At 47.1% G+C, this 20,190-nt stretch overlaps 1 protein-coding gene and 1 long non-coding RNA gene across 3 annotated transcripts in view; both read right to left on the reverse strand.

Annotated features, from left to right (window-relative positions):
• SCARB2 (scavenger receptor class B member 2) overlaps positions 1-13,181 on the reverse strand; it is a 39,497-nt gene extending 26,316 nt beyond the window's left edge. The window contains exon 1 of one of the 2 annotated variants that reach the window (XM_079990964.1): positions 12,930-13,181. In XM_079990964.1, the coding sequence (XP_079847090.1) occupies positions 12,930-13,046 (117 nt within the window). In that variant the 5' untranslated portion in view covers positions 13,047-13,181. The remainder of the gene's footprint in view (positions 1-12,929) is intronic. The other variant, XM_079990965.1, reaches the window with a different exon arrangement.
• Positions 13,182-17,961: 4,780 nt separating this feature from the next.
• The window catches only part of LOC307224451, a 48,269-nt gene continuing 46,040 nt past the window's right edge, over positions 17,962-20,190 (reverse strand). The window contains exon 3 of the long non-coding RNA XR_013842535.1: positions 17,962-18,158. This is a non-coding gene — a long non-coding RNA (uncharacterized lncRNA). The remainder of the gene's footprint in view (positions 18,159-20,190) is intronic.

Raw genomic sequence — 20,190 nt, forward strand, 5'->3', positions numbered from 1 at the left:
GGTCCCTGCTCCTGCCAACCTAGCAGTTCGAAAGCACGTCAAAGTGCAAGTAGATAAATAGGTACCGTTCTGGCAGGAAGATAAACGGCGTTTCCGTGCGCTGCTCTGGTTCGCCAGAAGCAGCATAGTCATGCTGGCCACATGACCCAGAAGCTGTATGCCGGCTCCCTCGGCCAATAAAGCGAGATGAGCGCCGCAACCCCAGAGTCGGTCACGACTGGACCTAATGGTCAGGGGTCCCTTTATCTTTAATTGGGTTTTATTTTACCTCCCAAGCCCCATAATATTGTAAAGTAAATAATTGGGCATGATGTATTTGTAAATTAAGCACTTAAAAAACCCACAGGTTTCAGTGAGAGAGGCTGGTATGCAGATATGTCCACTGAAACCATTTAAACTTGAAAACAGAGGTGACTAACCTATGGTCCTCCAGAGGCTGCTGAACTTGTTGGCATCCATCTGTCTTGAGAGACAATGGAGTGAGCTTCTGGGGGTGAAGTCAAACTGCTGCATTAGCAGCACTAAAGCGACTTCTCCGGGCACAAGCCTGGGCAGTATGTGTGGAAGTCCTGGGCTGCACAGAAGACAAGACCCCACTCTTGGCCTTGCCGATGTCCAGTATACCCGAAGGAGCGTCTCCACCCCCATCGTTCTGCCCGGACACTGAGGTCCAGCACCGAGGCCCTTCTGCCGGTTCCTTCTCTGCGAGAAGCCAAGTTACAGGGAACCAGGCAGAGGGCCTTCTCAGTAGTGGCACCCGCCCTGTGGAATGCCGTCCCACCAGATGTCAAAGAGAAAAACAACTACCAGATTTTTAGAAGATATCTGAAGGCAGCCCTGTTTAGGGAAGCTTTTAATGTTTAATAGGTTATTGTATTTTAATATTCTGTTGGAAGCCACCCAGAGTGGCGGGGGAAACCCAGCCAGATGGGCGGGGTATAAATAATAAATTATCGAAAGGTCGGCGGTTCGAATCCCTGCGGTGGGGTGCGCTCCCGCTGCTCGGTCCCAGCGCTTGCCAACCTAGCAGTTCGAAAGCACCTCCGGGTGCAAGTAGATAAATAGGGACCGCTTACCAGCGGGAAGGTAAACGGCGTTTCCGTGTGCGACTCTGGCTCGCCAGAGCAGCGATGTCACGCTGGCCACGTGACCCGGAAGTGTCTCCGGACAGCGCTGGCCCCTGGCCTCTTAAGTGAGATGGGCGCACAACCCCAGAGTCTGTCAAGACTGGCCCGTACGGGCAGGGGTACCTTTACCTTTACCTTATTATTATTTGGCCCAAAGGAAAGCAGAGCAAGACGTTTGGCACCAGCTTGGCTGCAGGAGTTGCCGGAAGGAGACATAATGGCACCATCCAACTGTCTTAGGGAATCCGCTCCAAATTTGTGTAGGGTTTACTCCTGAGCCTGTTCTTCTCCTGAAGACGTCCCATTTTAGGATCAGAGTTTTTCTTCTCCTAGATGGCCTACCTTCCCAGGCAGACAAGCCCAATCTGCCCTTACTCCAGCACATGCAGAAACCACCTTCTTGACCATTGGATCCACTATTATAGGTCCATATATAGCAACACCCTAGAGGTCCCGGGCCCTAAGGAAGTCAGATTAGCCTCAACCAGGGCCAGGGCCTTTTCAACATTGGCTCCACCCTGGTGGAACGCTCTGCCTCATGAGACCAGGGCCCTGCAGGATCTGATTTCTTTCCGCAGGGCCTGTAAGACAGAGTTGTTCCGCCTGACCTTTGGCTTGGAATCAACTTGATCCCCTTCCCCTCTTTCCTTTCTCCTTCTGTGATGGAACTCCTATTTGGGGACTTCCCTGGCTTTTTTCTGGCCCACGTAGGACCAGTCTGGATAGTTGGCCTTGGTGAAGATTTGACGTTTTCATCCCCCAAAAGTTTTTGATTTGAGTTTCTACTGAAATGAGGCTGCATTTTAATGTTGTATTTAAATCTTGTTTTTAAGTTGTATTTTAATCAATTATTTTTATACCTGGTGTCAGCTGCCCTGAGCCCAGTCTTGGCTGGGGAGGGCAGGGTATAAATAAATAAATAAATAAATAAATAAATTTTATTTGTTTGTTTGTTTGTTTGTTTCATTTGCTCAATTCTACCTTTGCATGCAGGTGAATTCCCTAGCTCGCCAAGGGTTTGAGACCCATCAGCTACCCTCACCTGGTTTAGCTGGTCAGTCAAAACCGTTTCCTGGGGTGTGGCCACTGTCACATGCCGATGGCTTCTAGGAGCCACAGGTGAGAGCCGAGCGCAGGGTGGGACCAAAGGTGGACAAACTACCTCCGAAGGAGCATGATGTGTCTCCATCAGAGGTACTTTCCCCTCCCCTAACACCCAATATACCCTATTGCTGAACTACAGCTCCCATAATTCCCGATCACTGGCTGTATTGTCTGAGGCCCAAGGGATGGCAGAATCAAAGAGAGAAGCGGGTTGGGAAGATGAAAAGGGAGCTTAGCAGTTGCATAAGGTGAAAGGAGGCGTTATTGGGGATGGGTGAGGATCGCAAGTGGAGCAAGCTGTGGGGTGGACCTCCACCAGACTTTCCAAAACATTCCAATGCCATTTACTGAGCTAATTCAAACCAAGTGCAGAAACACCTAGGATCTGCTTATCAGCGCTTCTTCAAAGATATAGCCATAGAATTGTGGTGTTGGAAGGGAACCTGAGGATCGTCTATTCCAGGCATGGCGAAACTTGGCCTCCAGATGTTTTGGGACTACAATTCCCATCATCCCTGACCACTGGTCCTGTTAGCTACGGATGATGGGAGTTGTAGTCCCAAAACATCTGGAGGGCCAAGTTTCGCCATGCCTGGTCTAGTCCAACCCCCTGAAATGGAGGAATATAATATGCTGGAGACCCCCCAGAATGTCAGTCCCTTTGACTACTATCAAATCTGGCCTTTAGCAAAACCTCTTCTTAATCTACACTGTTTGGAAGTGAATTACTCAGAGGTGATTCCATTTGGAAGGATGCCTTTCCCAGTGGAACTTCCTATTGCATGCCAAATCAGTAGTATGGGAAGCAATCAGGTGGGCAGATGGTGCTGGCGACATTCATTTGTGCCTTCTTATTAGTGTCCTATGAACTACTCATAGCCCAGTGATTAGAACATCTGCTCTGCATGCAGAAGGCAAAGGTATAGGTAAAGGGACCCCTGACCATTAGGTCCAGTCGCGGATGACTCTGGGGTTGCGGTGTTCATCTTTATTGGCCGAGGGAGCCAGCGTACAGCTTCCGGGTCATGTGGCCAGTACAACTAAGCCGCTTCTGGCAAACCAGAACAGCACACAGAAATGCCATTTACCTTCCCGCCGGAGTGGTATCTATTTATCTACTTGCACTTTGACGTGCTTTTGAACTGCTAGGTGGGCAGGAGCTGGGACCAAGCAACGGGAGCTCACCCCATCGTGGGGATTCGAACCGCCGTCCTTCTGATTGGCAAGCCCCAGGCTCTGTGGTTTTAACCCACAGCGCCACCCGCGTCCCTTGGTTCAATCCCCAGCATTTCCAAGTAGGACATGGAACATCTCCTGAGAGCACTACCAATCCATATAGATGAGGGCTGGGGACATTTTCCACCTGGCAGACCATATCTTTCTCTCTCTCTTTCTCACCAGCAACCCATTGGCCAACTATGACAGGCGAGAGGGACCACCTCCCTGCTCAAGTTGGCCAGGGTTGGTGGTGGTGGGCTGAGATAGTGACCAAGCAGAACTGAACTCCCTGCTCATCAGGTGATAGGTAGAGAGTTCAATCCTGCTTCCTGCAGGGATCAGAAGTGTGCCCGGCCAATCCAGACACATCTCAACCAGCCCGTGTACCTGACATCGCATATAACGCCAGGGTAGGTGGGTGATGTTTCGGGGAAACGGCCTGGTAGGACAGATTTCATAGAATCAGAGAACTGTAGTGTTGGGAGATAACACAAGGACCTTCTCTAGTTCAACCTGCCGCAATGCAGCAACCATTGGCGCAATGTGAGGCTTGAACCCACAATCCTGAGATTATGAGTCTCATGCTCTATACTGACTGAGCTGTGAAAGGTCCATGGGTGAGAGATTTTCCCATCCCTGGTGTACACAATGCTGAGCAAGATAGACCAATAGTATGACATCATAGAAGGCAGCTTCCATTATTCTCTATGTTGAAGGGTGTGTCTCAATGCCACTGCAACGGAGATGAAACTCTATTGTGCTTAGTAGCTCATCTCAATTTTCAAATTTAGGTTTCAAGCGCACGTCTTGAGATGTGCTGGTTGCCAAAATCTGTGCCACAGAATCTGGGCTCGGCTGCATTTAGTGGCTTTAATGAGTTTCATTGTATAATAAAGTATTCTGCAGTACCTTGTTCTACAAGCACTATTAAGAAACATGACCTACAGTTCGAAACAGCTTTTTAAAAAGCCTCCCACTCCTGGAGAGGGTGGTGGCCCCTGAGTTGTGGAATTGCCTCCTTGCAGAGGTGCATCTGGTATTTGCTGTCTAGCTTTCGTCATATACCGAAGGACCACCTTTTTTTCTTGGCCGTTAACAGCTGAGATAGCCAGGTAGGCAGGCATGAGATGGTCCTCAGCAAACAGCCACATCTAAGCAAACCAGTCAAACTTCCTGCTTGGAATTCTAAGGAATTCCCAAGAAAAATGATAACTTAAACATCAGTCTCTCTCCCTCCCTTCACCTTTCCTGTAACCTCTCCCACATTCAAGAAAGCCGTTTGCCATAAAGCCTGTTGCTCCATCTTCTCAAGAACAACTCCCTTAACAGAAATGGAGCAAGATACTATCTGAAAGCTTTTTACCTAATGCACCAACTACAAGTCATCTCTGGGACGCGGGCGGTGCTGTGGGTTAAACCACAGAGCCTAGGACTTACCGATGAGAAGGTCGGCGGTTCAAATCCCTGCGACGGGGTGAGCTCCCGTCGCTCGGTCCCTGCTCCTGCCAACCTAGCAGTTTCAAAGCACGTCAAAGTGCAAGTAGATAAATAGGTACCGCTCCAGCGGGAAGGTAAACGGCGTTTCCGTGCGCTGCTCTGGTTCGCCAGAAGCTGCTTAGTCATGCTGGCCACATGACCCGGAAGCTGTACGCTGGCTCCCTCGGCCAAAAAAGCGAGATGAGCGCCGCAACCCCAGAGTTGGTCACGACTGGACCTAAGGTAAAGGGTCAGGGGTCCCTTTATCTTTACCATACAAGTCATACAAGTTTATCTTTACCATACAAGTTTTGCAAATATAAAAGACAGCCTCGTTTCTTCTTTATTTCTGTTTTCTGCCTCACAAGGAACCTGTGTATTTTGCTAAGAGATGGGCATGAGTAAAGGCTGGATTTTATATTCTTTTTAAAAAATACTAGAGAGTCTGCCACAATTGTTTCTTTCTCTCAGCGGCCTTGGGACAATCCTGCTATCACCCAATACAGGCTAATCTACTTAAGTCTTCAAACCTCCTTCAGGTCTCCATCATGTGACTTTTCATCAGGCTTAAAAGTTAAGGGAAATCTGCTAAACAATCAGCCTTATGGCAGGTTTTGAAGAACCTGAAAGTCTGCTTGATATTTAGTGAAATGTTAGTTGTTCCTAATAAAGCTACTGTCCTGTTGCGGATTTTGTTTTTCCGATGGACCAAGATGCCTTTTTCTGTTTGCATTCCAGAAGGCTCAGAGAGGCTGCTTCAGAAAAAACAAAGGCCTCTTTTTCTCATCGGACAGAGCAGGAAACGGCAAACAAGTCCGTGCAGATAGCAGCAGAAGTCTGCGAAGGTGGAAGAGGTTACAAATAGGCTCTTCCTCAGCTGACAAATGAACCTGGCACATAAAAGGATGCATTAGTTGCACAGCTTGATTTTGCACAAAGCAGGAACACATGAAACCCAAATAAGGGTAATGGGCAAAAAAGATAAGCAGCAGAGAAGCCAGTCTAGCAGTAAGAGGAACGTGTTTGACCAGGTTGGGTTTTGACATTGCTCGCCCACATAAACCACACCTTCACAACGGAACAGCACTGCTAACTTGGAGGCAGTGCCAAAGTAGGTCTAAACTGCATGTGAGGGCCTCAGAAATCACATGCAGATAAATTAGATGCCCTTCTGAAGACTCCTCCAGTGGCAGAGGACCTCCTTTGCATGCAGAAGGTCCCAAAAGCACTCCCTGGAAGGACTGGGAGAGACATCTGTCTGAAACTCTGGACACAGCAACAGCCAGCCAGCAAGCTGACAGTACTGAGCTAGCTCAGGGGTCGGCAGCCTAAGGCCCATAGGGGTCATTTAACTGGCCCATGGACCCCCGCTCCCCGCTTGGTGGGCAGAGCGGCCACCGCCTTCCATGGTGCTGGCCAGCTTCCCATTGGGAAGCTGTGCACGCCTCCTCCGTGCCAGAAATAGTGTTTGCGCATGAGTGCGCACACACTCCGACCCACCCCGGCGTCTGTGGGACCGTGAACCGGCCCAATCCACAAAAACTTTGCCGGCCCCTGAGCTAGCTGGATCAGGGGTCTGACTCAGTATAAGTGCTTATCTATACAGTTGCGAACAGGAATCATTCCAGAGGCCCGTTCGCAACATGAAATGAGCGCAACCCGCAGTGGCGAGGGTTGCGATTCGCTGCTTCTGCACATGCGCGTGACGTCATTTTGTGCTTCTGCACTTGCGGCGAAACCCGGAAGTAACCCTTTCCGGTACTTCCGGGTCGCCGCAGGACGCAACCTGAAAGAACGTAACATGAAGCGGACGTAACATGAGGTATGACTGTATCTGAGTTTCTATCACTGCTACAAAGATACAGTTTTTGCACATTATCTCTGCAGCATATTTGCCGATTCTCTGGGATCGGATCCTGTGTCATGGTGCTCATGTGACAAAAGGGTCACATGTCTAGGTTACACCCCCCCCCGACATGGCTACTGTTGAGGCAACTACATCAACAGCTGCACTTGAGAATGCAAGAAGAGCTATTCTGAATCAGGCCAAAGGCCTGTGTGGTCAACAGGTCCCAGTTCCTCTTTGTGCATCTGGGAAACCCACAAGCAGTACTTGGGAGTAGTAGCCTTCATCTGCCATTGTTTTCCAGCAGTGTTAGAAGCTCAAGATGCTAAATGGCTCCTAAACCAAGGTGACAGTCACCAAAATGGAATGTCTAGTCTGCCTTTGGGGGCAGGACGGCTCTAGAGTCTTATTTTTCAAATACAGTGGTGCCTCGCAAGATGAAAAGAATCCGTTCCGCGATTCTCTTTGTCTAGCGGTTTTTTTGTCTTGCGAAGCAAGCCCATTGACAGCTTAGCGGATTAGCGCTATTAGCGCCTTAGCGTTTTTAAGCGGCTTTTAGCGGCTTATCAGCTTAGCGGATAAGCAGATAAGCAACTTAGCGGCTTAGAAAAAGGGGGGGGGGAGGAAAAAAAGTCGGAAAAACTCGCAATACATTTCATCTTGCGAGGCAAGCCCATAGGGAAATTCGTTTTGCGAAGCGCCTCCAAAACGGAAAACCCTTTCGTCTAGCGGGTTTTTCGTCTTGCGAGGCATTCGTCTTGCGGGGCACCACTGTAATGGACTGACTGTGATTGACTCTCAGCTGGTTCAGGTGACAACCCTGAGCTAGGTTAAGAGCTTTGAGAACTTCAAGATGAAAAGTAGCTTGATCCAGGGACAGTCCATGTATATATCGACCTGTTCTGACCTCTTTTTCTTAATGGTGACTGCTCCTGCTCAGGCTGCACAGGAAAAGCATTTTGGTTCCAGAAATTCATTCCCATTGTTCAGATAAAATACGTATTACCGATAGAATTCTTCAGGATGTCTTGCTAGTGTGTGAAAGCAGTCCAGATTCAAGAATCTCCAGGCATGCATCTCCAGATGGTGGAGGCATCACGCACCATCCTGGCCCCAAGGCATCTTCACTTGGTCACAAGTGGTTGAAAGCCAGGTGCAAAATATGCTTGGCCCCTGGCTAATTTCAAACACTGCTTTTTTATAACATATAGAGAAGGAAAAGGAGGGGAATGAAATTTTCCTCTGGGGGCTCCCACCATTTTCTGTTCGTCACCTCCATTCTCAAAAGGCAACAACCCCATAGTCACCAAGCACAACCTCTTGCCAAGAGGTGAAATTGTCCACTCACAGACAGGGAGCCCCACACAATCTGGAGATCACAGTGGAGCTGAAGGCTGCCAGGTTATATAACTTATATAACTCAGAATTCCTCCCTATTCCACCTCCTTCATTTATCTCTCTCCTTTATTCCCTCATTTATATCTCTCCTGGTATGCCCCGCAGAGGACCTTAAGGTCCATGGATAATCATAGTTTAGAGGTCCCGGGCCCTAAGTAAGCCAAATTATCTTCCACCAGGGCCAGGGCCTTCTCAGTGATGGCTCCGACCTGGTGGGATGCTCTGTCCCATGAGACCAGGGCCCTGCAGGATTTAACCTCCTTCCACAGGGCCTGTAAGACAGAGCTATTCCACCTGGCTTTCAACTTGAACTTAGCCTGATCTTTTATTCCCCTTCCTTCCATCCCTCCCCCTCCCCTTTTTATAAAGATTACCCGCTCTGGGATCCCACAGCTAATTCTCCCCTGGTCTCCTCACTGGCCCAAATAGGACTAATTTAGCCAGCTAGCCCTGGTGATCATCTAATGTTTATTGGATGGATTTTCCTCCTAAATTGATTTTTGAATTCTGAACTTATTGTTATTCACATTTTAGACTGTATTTTATGCTGTTTTTTGTTGTATCAATTAAATGTTTTAAATTAGCTGCCCTGAGCCTGGTTTTCTGAACTGGGAAGGGCGGGGTATAAATAAATAAAAAAATATTATTATTATTATTTATTATGGAACCTGAGGCGGTGTTTGCTGTTTCAGAAGGTCTCCCATCCAAACACTGACCAGACTCAGACCTGCTTAGCTTCTGTAAGTCAGTGGCCTCATGTTCCTTTGGATCATACCCTGGGACAAAAGATTTGATTTATTACATTTCTACGCTGCTTTCAATTCTAATGAATCCCAAAGTGGCTTGCAAACAATGAACAACGGTAACATGGTAGAACAGAATAGAACATCACAGACACATAGAATAATGCATAGCTCAGTTGGCGGAGCACGGGACTCTTAATTTTTGCTTTCTCATCCAAGGCTCTCAACTCTCACCCACTCATACCACACCCCTTGTTTCAAGTTTAGGTGCTTGCTCATACTGCTGCTTCGTACACTGGGGGTGGGGGAGAGAGAGGCCTTTCCAGCCCATGGCCTGCATTTCCTCACGAGGAACCGTACAGGGCCTGCAAGAAGGGTCACAGGTAAAAGAGGAGGGGGCAAAGGGTTCTGCTCTTCCATTTGCATAGCAGCCCACATTACATCCGTGCAAAAGTCTAGAGCTCTTACATGTACACACAGGAACCTCTTCATCCATCCATCCATCCATTCATTCAGTAAGCAAGCAATAATAATAATAATAATAATAATAATAATAATAATTTATTATTTATACCCCGCCCATCTGGCTGGGCCTCCCCAGCCACTCTGGGCGGCTTCCATAAAAACCAAAAATACAGTAAAATATCACATGTTAAAAACTTCCCTAAACAGGGCTGCCTTAAGATGTCTTCTGAATGTCAGGTAGTTGTTTATCGCTTTGACATCTGCTGGAAGGGCGTTCCACAGGGTGGGCGCCACTACCGAGAAGGCCCTCTGCCTGGTTCCCTGTAGCTTTATCAAGCAAGCAGCATTATCAAAAGTTTAAGTCCCAGGGGCCAGACAGAGGACACCCAGGGGTTCTCAACCCCTGACCTTCACCGACAGATACATATACTGTACACATGTACAGTCATACCTTGGGTTACAGATGCTTCAGGTTGTGTTTTTTCAGGTTACGGACCACCGAAACCTGGAAGTACTGGAACGGGTTACTTCCGGGTTTTGGCAGTCACTCATGCGCAGAAGCGCTAAATTGCGCTTTGCGCATTGTTTGCGCATAAGCGCCGAATTGCAACCCGCATATGCACAGACGCGCTGCTGTGGACACTGCGGGTTGCGAACATGCATCCCGCACGGATCACGTTTGCAACCCGAGAGTCCATGGTATTTTGTATAAGAGCTTAGCAACATACACTGACACAAGTTTAATACCGGTACTTGTCTAGCTCTTGCCCTAAAAGTTCAAAGTATCGCTCAGGTATTAGATTGCAGACTTTTACAACAACTCTGGAGTTGTTCTGATGCTAAATAAAAGAAGGCCGACAGAAAGTACCTGTCATCCAGGAGTATCTCTCAACAGGAGAGAGATGTGCAAGAACATAAGAGACCTGCTGGATCAGGCCAGTGGGCACCTATTCCTCATCCTGTTCTCAGACTGGGAAACCCATAAGTAGGACCAAGTAGAACTTCATATTGTTTTACATGAACTGCTTAGAGGCTATTTTGATTAAGCAGTACAGTGGTGCCTCGCAAGACAAAAAGAATCCGTTCCGCGAGTCTCTTCGTCTTGCTGTTTTTTCGTCTTGCGAAGCAAGCCCATTAGCGGCTTAGCGGATTAGCGCTATTAGCGGCTTAGGGGCTTAGCGGATCAGCTGATAAGCGGCTTAGCGGCTTAGAAAAAGGGTGGGGGAGGAAAAAACCCCGCAGGAACTCGCAAGACATTTTCATCTTGCGAAGCAAGCCCATAGGAAATTCGTTTTGCGAAGCACCTCCAAAACGGAAAACCCTTTCGTCTAGCGGGTTTTCCGTCTTGCGAGGCATTCGTCTTGCGGGGCACCACTGTATATAAATCTTGTTACTTAAACAAACTCTCTCCCTCTAAATATCTGGCTGGGGCCCCTTTTCCGCCTGTGAAATTACTTCATGCGTTTCCTTCTAAGTATTCTATTTGGCATTTACGATTCCCCTCCCTGACTCCTAGATTAATTACTGTATACATTACCTCTCTTCCCAAACCACTGCTGAGCGTTCCCCAGTTCTCTGTTCATCTCATGCTTTTAAGACTGCAAACCTCTATGAGAAACCTCTCTGTTTCTGTATAATAAACTATGAAACCTCAGTTAACAAATCATGTGACTTTTAATCTCAGGATCCTGGGTTCGAGTCTCATGTTGGGCGAATGATTCCTGCACCTCGGGGTCCCTTCCACCTCTACGATTCAGTGATTCTTCTCTCATAATGGCAGTCAGTTGATGGCAGTGAGGAAAGCTGTTCAGGACTCCCCCGCTTCAGAGTTCACACTGGTAACCACCAAACTATGCCAGATCTACAGAATGGAACTATGTTATGTGAACATACTGCCTCCGAGGATGTGCCAACTGCCGTTCGCTCACAGCCAGGTACCCTAACGCTCAGGGGCAATTCACACATGTATGTCAATCAACCACAAGGTCATAAAAAGGAGCTATCACAGCTTAACCACCAGGGCCAAGATCAGACATAGGCAAACTCCGGCCCTCCAGATGTTTAGGACTACAATTCCCATCATCCCCAACTAACAGGACCAGTGGTCAGGGATGATGGGAAATGTAGTCCCGAACATCTGGAGGGCCGGAGTTTGCCTATGCCTGGCCAAGATCCGTCAACAGCGTCTGGCACCGCTTTGAACATAGAACTTTTTCAGCGCCGTGAGTTCACACCATTACCTGCCAGTCATTAAGTGTTGGGCAACAGTGACGAAAAACCAAGGAAGGCACACGTTGTGCAACCCAAGTGGCGTTAGCTTTGAGGAGCAGGGGTTCCATCACAGAAATATTGGCTTCCAAGTGCTGACTGATTTAATTTATGCCATGCATAAGGGGAAGGAGTTGCTGTCGCAACAAAGGGAGACACAGTGCTTGTGATGCAAATGCAAAGATCCATTCCCAAGTTGTGTTGCTTTCCTAGTGCCATCGTTTTATACATGAGAGGGCAGTTAAAGAAGCTTGGGGGGGAAATGTTTAAAAGTATTTTTCAAAAAAACACACCAGGGTCCTTTTTGTTGGGAATAACTCAGACAGAAATTCCCAGGTGTTGGAAAAGGTTATTTATGTATGCCACTACCACGGCTCATATTTTGTTAGCCCCAAAACGGAAAACAAGCAAAGTCCCAACTAAAGAAGATTGGCAACTTAAACTGATGGAATGTGTGCAGTTTGCGGACCTAACATATCAAATAAGAGAACAGGAAGAACACATGTTTAAAGAAGAATGGAAAATGTTTATTGAATATATGGAGGAAAATTGTGTTTATTTGAAAGCACGGGCAGCATTACGATAAATTCAACAGTGTAAATAGGTTCTGATGGATGTAATAATGGAATACTGAATGGTTTAGTTTATATAAAATATGCAGGGATTTATGTTGTGCAAAACGAAGGGAAGTCATTGATATTTTAAGTTTGTTTAAATATATGTTTGACAATTTAGAATATTCACTTAATTTAAAAATTAAACTAAAAAAAAAAGAAAGCAAAGCAACTGCACAACTTGGGTAGGTGTTGATTCCCTGCCCTTCTATTTTACAGTGACTTTTCACTAGCCCTCCATGAACACCTTAATTTCTGCAAGTGATAAATACAAACAGCATCCACGTTTAACGGGAAGTCATGTGTTCCCGCATGTATTGTCTTCTCCCATAATTATTGCCTGCAAATAATTTTATTTTTTTTTAAATCCCCTGGAGACGGTGCCGTATGTTTGATGGGAAGGGATGGTGAGAAAAAGTTCTGTCCCGAGAGTGACGAAGTGCAAAGAGAGACAAACACGGGAGGGAGTTTTAAAGGGCGCGTTTTGTTTTTGTTTTTAAAAATGCAACAGGTCAAAGCTTACACAGAACCATCCCCAGATAAGCCTTCAGACGATCTCTCCCCCACCCCCACCCCCCCCACCTGAGCGCAACCCTGAGGCCCCAACCCTCCTTTAAGCGTAACGTGTGAATGCGAGCAGTTGCGCGCCGAGGCCATGCCCGCTCCTCACCTGTCGGACTTGCAGCTCCACGGCTTTCTGCAAGACGCGGGCCACCAGCAGGGCGACGCTGGCGATGAGCAGGGTCATGGACAGCACGCCCACCGTGCCCAGGCAGAGCTTCCTCATGGCGGCGAGAGGGGCGAGCGGGCGAAGGAGCGAGCGGCTAGGCCGGGCCGAGGGCGCTGCGTAAATGCGCCGGGCGGAGAAGGCGAGCGAGCGAGCTCCGCGCCCTTCCCACTGGGCGCTCCCAGCCCAGGGCCGACCCGGCCAAGCGCCTCCCTCGGCCCGAGAAGGCGGAGGGAAAGAAGCCGGGTCCTGAGGGGCGGCGGAGGCGGCGGCTGTTTGGGGGCGGAGCGAGGCGCTGCGGTTTCGGTTTCCCCGAAAAGGCGCACGACCCAGCGAGGCCACCCGGCTCCCCAAGGCGCGCCTGCCCGGGATGAGCTCAGCTGGTAGGGAAGCCCCGAAGCGGCCTGGCTGTTGGTGCTGCTGGGCTATTCGCCGCCGGCCAGGCCTCGCGGCTTGCTTTCCCCGTCCAAGGAAAACACTAGCCGGATTAGTCACGCAATGTTTTCCGCTATCTGCGCTGCCGGCCATGGCCTGCACTTTCCCCTCCACACAATCGGCTCGTCTTTTGTTTCTTTGCAGAGCCCTGATTTGCAATTTTTGCAGATTCTTCTCGCTTGCTGGCAATCTCCCAAGTGGGGAGTGACGCTGGTTGCGCTTAATAATAATAATAATAATAATGGTTGTTGTGGGGGACTCTCAAGAATCTCCTCCAACACCATAACTCAAAAGCATCAATTCTTTGGCAATCAGCCTTCTTTATGGTCCAGCTCTTCTTTGTTGTTGTTGTTTAGTCGTTTAGTCGTGTCCGACTCTTCGTGACCCCATGGACCAGAGCACGCCAGGCACTCCTGTCTTCCACTGCCTCCTGCAGTTTGGTCAAACTCATGCTGGTAACCTCGAAAACACTATCCAACCATCTCGTCCTCTGTCGCCCCCTTCTCCTTGTGCCCTCCATCTTTCCCAACATCAGGGTCTTCTCCAGGGATTCTTCTCTTCTCATGAGGTGGCCAAAGTCTTGGAGCCTCAGCTTCAGGATCTGTCCTTCCAGTGAGCACTCAGGGCTGATTTCCTTCAGAATGGATAGGTTTGATCTTCTTGCAGTCCATGGGACTCTCAAGAGTCTCCTCCAGCACCATAATTCAAAAGCATCAATTCTTCGGCGATCAGCCTTCTTTATGGTCCAGCTCTCACTTCCATACATCACTACTGGGAAAACCATAGCTTTAACTATACGGTCCTTTGTTGGCAAGGTGATGTCTCTACTTCTCAAGATGCTGTCTAGGCCTGTCATTGCCCTTCTCCCAAGAAGCAGGCGTCTTTTAATTTTGTGGCTGCTGTCACCATCTGCAGTGATCATGGAGCCCAAGAAAGTAAAATCTCTCACTGCCTCCATTTCTTCCCCTTCTATTTGCCAGGAGGTGATGGGACCAGTAGCCATGATCTTCGTTTTTTTTTGAAACAAAGCTCTTCTTTATGGTCCATAATAATAATAATAATAATAATAGATTATTTATACTCTCTTCTTGAGAGTCCCATGGACTGCAAGAAGATGAAACCTATCCATTCTGAAGGAAATCAGCCCTGAGTGCTCACTGGAAGGACAGATCCTGAAGCTGAGGCTCCAAGACTTTGGCCACCTCATGAGAAGAGAAGACTCCCTGGAAAAGACCCTGATGTTGGGAAAGATGGAGGGAACAAGGAGAAGGGGATGACAGAGGACGAGATGGTTGGACAGTGTTCTCGAAGCTACCAGCATGAGTTTGACCAAACTGCGGGGGGCAGTGGAAGACAGGAGTGCCTGGCGTGCTCTGGTCCATGGGGTCACGAAGAGACACGACTAAACAACAACAACAACATTTATACCCCACCCATCTGGCTGGGCTTCCCCAGCCACTCTGGGCGGCTTCCAACAAAATATTAAAATACAGTACTCAAGTCCTGCATGCAGGCTTCCCGCAGAAACACCTGGTTGGCCACTGAGAGAACAGGGTACTGGCTGGTGCCGGATTTACATATAAGTTAAACAAGCTATAGCTTAGGGCCCCACTCTTTTGGGCCCCCCAAAAAAATTTAAAGGGAAAAAACAACGATGTACATTTCCAAAATATGAGATAAAAAACAAATAAAATAAAACCTACATACAGCAACTGTGTTTTGTGTTGTGTTGGCTCCTATTTGTTATGTGCAAATGGCTTTAGATACCTATTAAAGGTAAAGGGACCCCTGACCATTAGGTCCAGTACTGGCCGACTCTGGGGTTGCGGCGCTCATCTCGCTTTATTGGCCGAGGGAGCTGGCGTACAGCTTCCGGGTCATGTGGCCAGCATGACTAAGCCACTTCTGGCGAACCAGAGCAGCGCACAGAAACGCCATTTACTTTCCCGCTGGAGCGGTACCTATTTATCTACTTGCACTTTGACATGCTTTCGAACTGCTAGGTTGGCAGGAGCAGGGACCGAGCAACGGGAGCTCACCCCGTCGCGGGGATTCGAACTGCCGACCTTCTGATTGGCAAGTCCTAGGCTCTGTGGTTTAACCCACAGCACCACCCGCGTCCCATTTTAGATACCTATTATTTAGATAAATTACCATATGGCATATATTCAACACAAAAAAACAGTGACAATTTGTTGTTGACAAAGGACAGCTGGACATATAAAGGGCCCCATTATCTTCAGTAGCTTAGAGTCTCAGCAAACCTAAATCCAGCCCTGGTACTGGACTGTTGTTATGTCATAGAATCACTACATGGTAGAGTTGGAAGGGACCCCGAGGGTCATCTAGTCCTACCCCCTGAAATGCAGGAATCTCAGCTAATGGCCATCCAACCTCTGCTTAAAAACCTCCAAGGATGGAAAGTCCACAAGGGACACCTTTCTAACAGCTCTTACTGTCAGAAAGCTCTTCCTGATGCCAAGTCCGAATCTCCTTTCTAGTAACTTGAAGCCATTGGTTCGGGTCTGACCCCCCCAGAGCAGGAGAAAACAAGCTTATTCCATCTTCCATGTGACAGACCTTAAGATATTAGAAAATGCAATATTTGAATATTATAAATGGTGACCCTGCACCACAGGGTCCCAGGGTTGGTTGAAACTATTACAATACAATGGTAATATTCAAAATATTCAAAAACCCTGTTACACAATGTTAAAAGCAGCTTATTCAACACAAAATTAAAAATAAGGTGGGCCTCTGGCCTGATTCAACAGGCTTTTCTTGTGTTGTTTATAGAACAGGTATTTGCAGATCTGTCAACACAAGTGGGGCACCACCAAAAAGATCTCACCAGCCGATTGTAGGGTCCAGGATGGTTTGCTGTTGAGGAAGGAACCCTATTAGGCAGTCCTGTGATTATTCCTCTGGTTCTTGAAACAAACCAAAAGGCAGACTTTTGGGAGATGAGAATGTTGGAGGAAGCAGAGGCAAGGGCTTTTTGCTTTCTGACATTTTCCCACTCAGACCCCACCCGAAATTCGATGCTTTCCCACTCGTGAAGGAAGTGATACAAGAACAGAGCAATATAAGCTTGTAGGAAAGCATTGTCAAGACCTGGGAGAAACATTCCACCGCCTCTTTGCGTATCAAAGCCATTCTTCCCCGTTGTGAAGGAAAAAAGAAACTGAGCAAGCTCTTTTCTGGAAACTGTTGTGACGTGGGGTTTGTGATTTCAGCTCTCTTGACATAATATGCTGGAGACAGTTCTCTAGTAACACTTCTTTATTAAAGCAACAAGACTGGGGCCTGATGGAGGGAAGAGCTACATTTATAGGGACAGGGAACTAGCTAGAAAGGATACAATTTTGGAGGGAACAATATCAGGCAATCACAGTCCTGCCTTTTGGAGGAAACCAATAAGACAGAGGATCCAAATACAGCAGCTTAAATGAACCAATAGTAGCTGTACCCTCTGGAACCAAAAGGCAGTTACTTTACCCTGATGCAAATACAGACAATAATAATACAGATATAAAATCCTTTGACTCAATACACAACAGAAACCATACAAAATTTCCCCAAATTGCTGTGGCCTTGTCATATCTCCTGTTCAAAGGGTGTCTGTGTTGCCTCACCCCGTCTCTTGAACTTATGTATCAGTATCTGTTATTGTTGCAGATCGTAAACTTTCAGGCAAGGAAGTTGAAATATACAGTGCTGCCTCGCAAGATGAAATTAATCCGTTCCGCGATTCTCTTCGTCTAGCGGTTTTCTCGTCTTGCGAAGCAAGCCCATTGACGGATTAGCGGATTAGCGCTATTAGCGGCTTAGCGGCTTTTAGCGGCTTATCAGCTTAGCTGATAAGCGGCTTAGCGACTTAGAAAAAGGGGGGGAAAGGGGGGGAAAGTCGGAAAAACTCGCAAGACATTTTGTCTTGCGAAGCAAGCCCATAGGGAAATTTGTTTTGCAAAGTGCCTCCAAAATGGAAAACCCTTTCGTCTAGCGGGTTTTTCGTCTTGCGAGGCATTTGTCTTGCGGGGCACAACTGTACTCAGAGTCGAGTGTGGATTTCATGCTCTTTATTCAGCTCATAGTGGTGAGGAATGCCAGTTCCCCCGAAATGTCTGCTTTATATACATTATTTACCCAATGGGCCCCACGTGATTGGCTAATTCCGGGATTCTCCTGTAGGCCAATCAGGTTGCGGATTCACTTCCACCTGGAGTTGGATTGGGTGACTCCTGTGGACCAATCAGACTGCTGCATTCTGAATCCTATTGTTCTAGGACCAATCAGACTGCTGCATTCTGGATCCTACTAAACTCAGTACATAACAGAAGTGGAAGGCTGCTGTGTCCTCTACAACCATTAAAATACCCCCAAACAGATGTAAATTGTCTTTCTAGTAGCAGAAATGGAGCCAAATGGCTGAATGCAATGGTAGTCCTAGGCAGGGCTAAGAGATAACAGCGAGAAAATATATGGCCTGTCTTTTTAGGGTATATGAGCTGATATACAAAAATAGGACAGCCACGATCAATAAATTACCTGTCTGTTGTTTATTGATGAAGCATTAATTGTTACAGAGTAGATTTAAAGATCATTACACGGGACAGAGATGGGGGAGGTAGGAGGAGGAAATAAGCCAAACCATCTTCCTGCTGATTTGTTTTCCATCCTGAAAAATACGCATCTTTTAAATGTTTAAATGATTTGTTGTCAGAATGCACTGCAGGCCTGGAATCAGAAAGAGGCAGGAAACCATTAGACTTGCATGTTATGTTTTAATACTATTTTCTTATAGCCTACGCGGCAGTGAAATGTCTCTTTTTTCCCCCCGAAAATCTCCTGTTATGTATTTCCCTAAGACTGCCACCATGCAGGAGGCTGCTGGGCTGCTAAGAAGTGTCGCAGAGAACTACAAGCTTAAGGCAGGGATCAGCAAACATTTTCAGCAGGGGGCCGGTTCACTGTCCCTCAGACCTTGTGGGAGGCCGGACTATATTTTTTTGGGGGGGAATGAACAAATTCCTATGCCCCACAAATAACCCAGAGATGCATTTTAAATAAAAGCACACATTCTACTCATGTAAAAACACACTGGTTCCCAGACCGTCCGTGGGCCGGATTTAGAAGGTGATTGGGCCAGATCGGGCCCCCGGGCTTTAGTTTGCTTAAGGGATAGCCTTCTGAGAGCTGCCAGGCTATCACAGCAGCACTAGAAGGTGGTGATACTTCTTAAATTCTCTATTACTCTTAATTATCATTAACTAATAATCCTCCTCATAGTCTTTCTTGCAATATTTCAAATAATCATCCTTACAAAACTTCTTGCAGCCCTACTAGCATAATCTGTTCATTACAATTACTTTTCAAATAGTTCGTAAATTTACTCCAGTCTTCTAAGAATCTCTGGTCCAGCAGGTTTCGCATCCTTCCTGTTAATTTATCCAGTTCTGCATAGTCCATCAATTTCATCCGCCATTCCTCTTTCGTCGGTAATTGTTCTTGCTTCCATTTTTTTTGTGCCAATAATATTCTTGCTGCCGTCATTGCGTATAAAAACAACTTACCATCCTGTAAGTTGGACAAGTTGGCAGAGGACAAGTGGTGGGTTGTGGGAGAGCAGGACAGAGCAGCCACAACCTGTCGCGACTGTTCTTGTGTGGTGTGCCTGGACACACCTGTTCGTGCCTTCATCCTCCTCCTCCTCCTCAAAAGAATATAAGAAGAAGAGCTTGTTGGATCAGGCCAGTGGCTCATCTAGTCCAGCATCGTGTTCTCACCGTGGCCTCCCAGATGCCATAGTAGAAAAAAGACAGTCACGGAACCGAGAAATGGCACAAAACAAATGAAATACTGTGAAAATCCCTGAAACGATAAGTAATCGACTAGAAATATTATCTTATGGAAATAAACTAAATAATAAGAATCAAAAAGTTTAAGGAAAAAATTAGAAAAACCTAAAATTTAACTAAGCCTTAACGGGTTGCTGGCTGCAAACCTCGTTTCACTGAACTATTCAGTTTCCTCAGAAGGAAATAGAAAAATCATAAACCTTAAATGACCAAAATTCAAAAAAGGGGGTAGAACTCCAAAAAAATCTGAAGTATTATAATCCTAGCTCAGCCTAGGTGAAGCAAAGCACAGTAATAAAGGATTGAGTACTCAAAGATACAGTTTCTAATCCTGAATTTACAAAAAACGTTTTGAAAAACTAAATGGCAAGTTTTAGACACAGCCCGACTTAAAGTAAGCAAAGCACAGTAATAAAGAGTTGAGGACTCAGCTGTAAAAATTCTAGTGTTGCCTTTACCAAAAGGTTTAAAAAACCTAAATGGCACAAATTCAAAGAAAGGAATACACAATAAACTGTTTTAGATTTTAAACAAACTGAAGAACAGGGCTGAGACGCTCCCTTGGTCTAGATGTTACTGCTAGTGTTAAAAAAACCCACAAGCAAGATTCAAGAACAAGAGCGATCTCCCCTAGTATGGCTTATAGCAACTAGCTTTCAGAAGCATTGCTGCCTTCGACTGTAGAGGCAGAGCATGGCCATCATAGCTGCTAGCCATCAATAGTCCTCTCCTCTGTGACCCTCGTGGTCATAGTCCGGTGCTGCCAACCACGGCTGAGCTCAGTGGAGGGAGAAGCCAGCCAACCAGCCAAGTCTCAGGGGAGGTACTTGCCTGGAATGTCCAGTCCAGTCCTAAGGTCAGGAGTTTCTCAGTTCATGTATAAAGTAAAGGTAAAGGTACCCCTGCCCGTA

Source organism: Podarcis cretensis (genome assembly GCF_951804945.1).
Source record: "Podarcis cretensis genome assembly, chromosome: 9".
In the NCBI taxonomy this organism is placed as follows: domain Eukaryota; kingdom Metazoa; phylum Chordata; class Lepidosauria; order Squamata; family Lacertidae; genus Podarcis; species Podarcis cretensis.